General features: G+C 39.3%; 1 protein-coding gene across 2 annotated transcripts in view; it reads right to left on the bottom strand.

Moving 5' to 3' along the window:
* Nucleotides 1-2659, bottom strand: part of calhm3 (calcium homeostasis modulator 3) — a 4796-nt gene extending 2137 nt beyond the window's left edge. The window contains exons 1-5 of one of the 2 annotated variants that reach the window (XM_014002643.1): nucleotides 2585-2606; nucleotides 2431-2491; nucleotides 2019-2331; nucleotides 1106-1233; nucleotides 862-989 (exon numbers count right to left, since the gene is read on the bottom strand). In XM_014002643.1, coding sequence (XP_013858097.1) covers nucleotides 862-989; nucleotides 1106-1233; nucleotides 2019-2305 — 543 coding nt within the window. In that variant the 5' untranslated portion in view covers nucleotides 2306-2331; nucleotides 2431-2491; nucleotides 2585-2606. Of the gene's footprint in view, nucleotides 1-861; nucleotides 990-1105; nucleotides 1234-2018; nucleotides 2332-2430; nucleotides 2492-2584 lie in introns of both variants that reach the window. The other variant, XM_014002652.1, reaches the window with a different exon arrangement.
* Nucleotides 2660-4327: the final 1668 nt, after the last annotated feature.

Raw genomic sequence — 4327 nt, 5'->3', positions numbered from 1 at the left:
TACCTACAATGCTGTGTTTGCAGAAAATTACAATATTTTCAAAAACTAAAAATCGGTCTGTTGAGAAAGGTCTTCGGATGAGAAGCAAAATGTTTCAAAAACCTGAAAAGTCCAGTTGCCTTTTTTAAACTGGGTAAAAAGGCAAATCGTAAAACCAGCCTTTATAATCTGAGATTATTCAAAACACATACTGCACAGCATAATCATTTAAATAACAAAAGTTAAATGAAACTGCAGATTTCTGGGAAACTAGCACAGATAAAACGTACTGATTAACTGATCATCATCAGTGTGAGCACATTCATAAAAACTGGAGTTTGGGAAGTTCACTGCTCTAAAGCACAAGTTATAATACAATACCAAGGTTAAAAATCATTAATAGACAGGCATGGCTGATCCATTAAAGCATGTGACCCAGCCCAGTCTAAAATAATAATAATAGCAATTCACTCCACAAAGTTGTTTCTGTATGTTTGTGTATATTATTAATAACCCAGCTTGTTGTGTATTGTTTTGCTCTATTTTTCCAACTACATGGACTATTTTAAATGGAATTCAAAATGTCGGGAGACATAAAACAGGATATTTTCTCCAGCGTAGTCAGACTATTTTACCTTTTTTACTTACTTTACTTAGATCACCCACAGGTGGATCTTCTTTAACTAATGTGGCTTCTGACATAGTGGTTGGGACTTTAAAGCAAAGAGTGAACATATGCACACAACACGTTTTAGGTTTCTGTATTTTTAGAATCATTGAAGTTTTTCTCTTTCTCGTTTAATTTTGTGATAGCAACACAGTAGTCCATGAGTTTTTTTTTTTTTTTTTTTTCAAGAAGTCTTACTCTATAAGACAGCTTACCTGTGAATAACAGCGAACATAGCGAGAAACTGCTTTACGGAAAGAGCTGTTCCTGAAAATAACATCCTCCTTGCAGGGCACTTTGGCCATGATTTTAATTATATCCAGACCCGTGTTATTGGGCACTCCTAGGGAAACATATAATATTGTTATAAATCACAGGGAATAAAGAAATAAGTTCAGCTAAAAATAATACTCGACATTGTTCTCTGTGTAGAGCATTTTTCCCTCATATTTTCAATACCTGAGAAAAGTCCAGGGTCTACACTCAGACTGAAAGCACAGATGAAGATTTTTCCATCCRACAAAGTGACCAGAATCCACACCATCGGTGCCAATAGGGCCCTCTGGATCATGGCAGAAAACAGGTATCTGTGGGAAAACATGAAGTAGAACTGATTTTCAGCCACATTATTTCTGCAGACCAACTTAAAGGAGGGTATTATGTGTTTTCCAGGCACATAGTTCATTTCTATACCACAAACAAGTAATGTCACCTTCAGTTGTCATGAAAATATTTAAATCAAAAATAAATTTAACTTTGCATCATAGCCTATCTAAACAATTTAAAATTTCAGTCTCTGTCTCTTTAAGAACCTCCTGCCATTTCCGATACTCCCACTTCAGCACAACAATGCTTCATGCCATTTACAACCTTTAGGAGCATTGTAAGATGGTAGTCTCCTTGGCATCCAAAAATATGTTTCCTTGATTAAGGCATTTTTTAAATCCGAAAATGACTGGACAGAAAAGTAGTTTTATTACAAGGTCAAGAGACGTGTGGGGGAGGGGTGCTCTGTGGGGAAGGGAGCTCGGCTGCTCGGTGCTTTGTACCAGTTACTTCCATCTCCTCTCTCTACATCCAAACATCTCCACTTTGTCTTTTTCGAAGCAGCTGCATCTTTAAAACCCCTCTGCCCACTGTCCCTCCTCTGGACATGTCCAAACATCTCAGCCTGGTCTCTCTGACTTTATCTTCCAGCACTGAGGGTTAGTTCTGTATAATCATGATGGTACAGAGATTTAACAGCTTTTTAAAGACAAAAACCTTGCTGCTTTAAGAAACAATGACTGTTTCCAAACCTTTCAGCTCACAAAGTGTTGAAATGTCCTTAGAACAGCTGATTGTGCTTCAGTGACTGGATGGTTTTACTCACTTAACCACTGCAGGGTTTTTGGATCTGTGCCCGACCGGTCTCATCCACTCATCCATCATGACTCCCGTATGTCGATTGACCAGGACCCCCAAGAAGAACAGAATGATGGGAGGTACGATCATCACCCCCAGAGAGTAGAGTTTGTTGTACTGAGGGAGGCACGGGCAGTTGAAGTCGAAGCTGGTGTAGAGCTTGACACTGACCAGGGCCAGGATGATGCAGATACCATTAGAGATGGACTCAGAATTGGACTGGAAGTACTGCAGGACTAACTTCAGCCGCTCCATGATTCAGGCAGAGTGTAGATGGTGTTCTGGATTCAGTTGTGGTTGAAAACAAAAATAGTTCCTGTTTTAGTTTACAGAAATGTAAATGGTTTCAGTTAAAAAATAAAAATAACCTTAGTACGTACCTGACAGAGGGAGATAAACCTTACAGATGACCAATTCCTACAAACCACCTGAGCCTTTGTGCTGATATAATAGTTACAGCTTGTTCAGTAGTCTAAAGCATGAATACACCTGAGCAGGTGACACACCCTGCTCTGCTGTTAAAGTGCTACTCACCATTTGTTTGGTTTACAGAGAAATTAGGTTGCAGCATCGGTTTCTTCCTGAGGCATCTGGTCGTGTTTGGTTCTGAAATTAGATGGAAATGAAAGGCCATTCGACACTGCCATGTGTAATTCTTTCATGTTAGAGTTTAAACTAATAAAATTATGGAAGAAGGGATGAAATGACAGTTGTACATCAGCTCCTACATTGATAAACATATCTCTTACAGGTAGATGGAAGGTTGTTGTGAAAATACGGATAACAACCTGGCATGTCCCTGTATGTAACGCCACGAGTTGCGGTAAAACGTGGACTGGATTTATATCAATACTTGTATTTTTATAAAGATAAACTGAACCGGAGTTGAGTTTTTGGCATTTGTCAGCTCTCAGCATGAGAAAGTGGGTGTGTGGCATGAGAGCTGTGAAGACCCTCAGATGAGTGTGTCTCAGTCTCAATGCGTCAGACTATTTCATCCGCTGCCGTTATTTTATCACATCTTGAGCTTAATTTGCTTCTTTTTTTTYGCATCTCCCCTTTTATCTTCAACATCGTTGCATAAATTAAATCCGTAAAGTTTTTCTGGGGGACTTATTTCCAACCAGGTGGGAGCACTGTTTGTAAGCTGCCATTAACTTTAACGTCACCACTGGATGTCCATTCCACGAGCTTGACACTTACTAAAACCTGCCTAAAATTATGAAAAGCAGCCGAAATCTTAACCTCCCCAGCCCAACATGTTCAAAACAAGCACAATTGTAGAAACCCACCTGATCTAGCAACAAGAGCACTAAAGCAGAAAAAAAACCATTTCCTGCAGATACAGGGGCTTCTTCAGTAAATGTGCTATTTGATCTTGAAGCAGTAACATTAACTGCCAAAAAGTGATAATTTTGACAGATGGAGCCCCCACACACACACGTTATCTCCCATGAAAGATGGGTAGCATTTTCCAGCTGAAGGCATGTTATAACATCCAAAGACAGACTCGATCACAGTTTTAATGCAGCCTACATGGTCTAAATCCCCTGAATAGAGTTATGATACAATTTCCCTTAACTTTTAAGGGTCAGATTAAAAAGAATTGCTTACTCCAATTATGCGTACGTTACTATAAATTATTCAAGCTTCCACACTGTTCAGTTAAAACATTCCTTGCATTTGCAAAATGTTAAATTTCTGGAATACTTTGCCTGTTTTATGTACTAGTATTCAGTACAAGTCCAAGTTTAGAATACTTCAGAGATGTAAAAGTTCACTTACCATAGGTACAGGGTGGGACATGTCCCCCAGCCACTTAATTTGAACCAAAGCAGGAAAAACAAGACCTTTCAAATATAATAAAAAGTGTCCCTCACTTTTAGGATGGTGATTATACCCTTGGAGAGCCCACAAAAATATAGAACCAAGTTTATACCAATTCCAATAGAATAYAAAGTCAGACTCAATTAAAAAAGGGATATTTTTATTTCAAATATACATTTTAAAGAACTTGTTAAACACCTAAAGTAAGTAAATTAGAAACCTGCTACAACTTGACCCTGGACCACCTGGCCTTTGGATGTGGATAGGGAGTAGATGGAACCAGCCACTGAGGAGCAGCTGTGGGGATCTGAAGCTGCTGCTTCTGGACAGTCACTTGGTTCTGGTCTGCAGGTTCTTTCAGCCGTCTGATAGCARAGCCACCAAAGTCTTCAGGGATGGCAAAAACTGTAGAACCCTGGGCAGAAGCTCCCACAGGGCTGCTCCTGGGGA

The sequence above is a fragment of the Austrofundulus limnaeus genome, unplaced genomic scaffold, assembly GCF_001266775.1.
Source record: "Austrofundulus limnaeus strain Quisiro unplaced genomic scaffold, Austrofundulus_limnaeus-1.0 Scaffold0, whole genome shotgun sequence".
NCBI classification, from domain to species: domain Eukaryota; kingdom Metazoa; phylum Chordata; class Actinopteri; order Cyprinodontiformes; family Rivulidae; genus Austrofundulus; species Austrofundulus limnaeus.
This window is presented reverse-complemented; position numbering and strand designations above follow the sequence as displayed.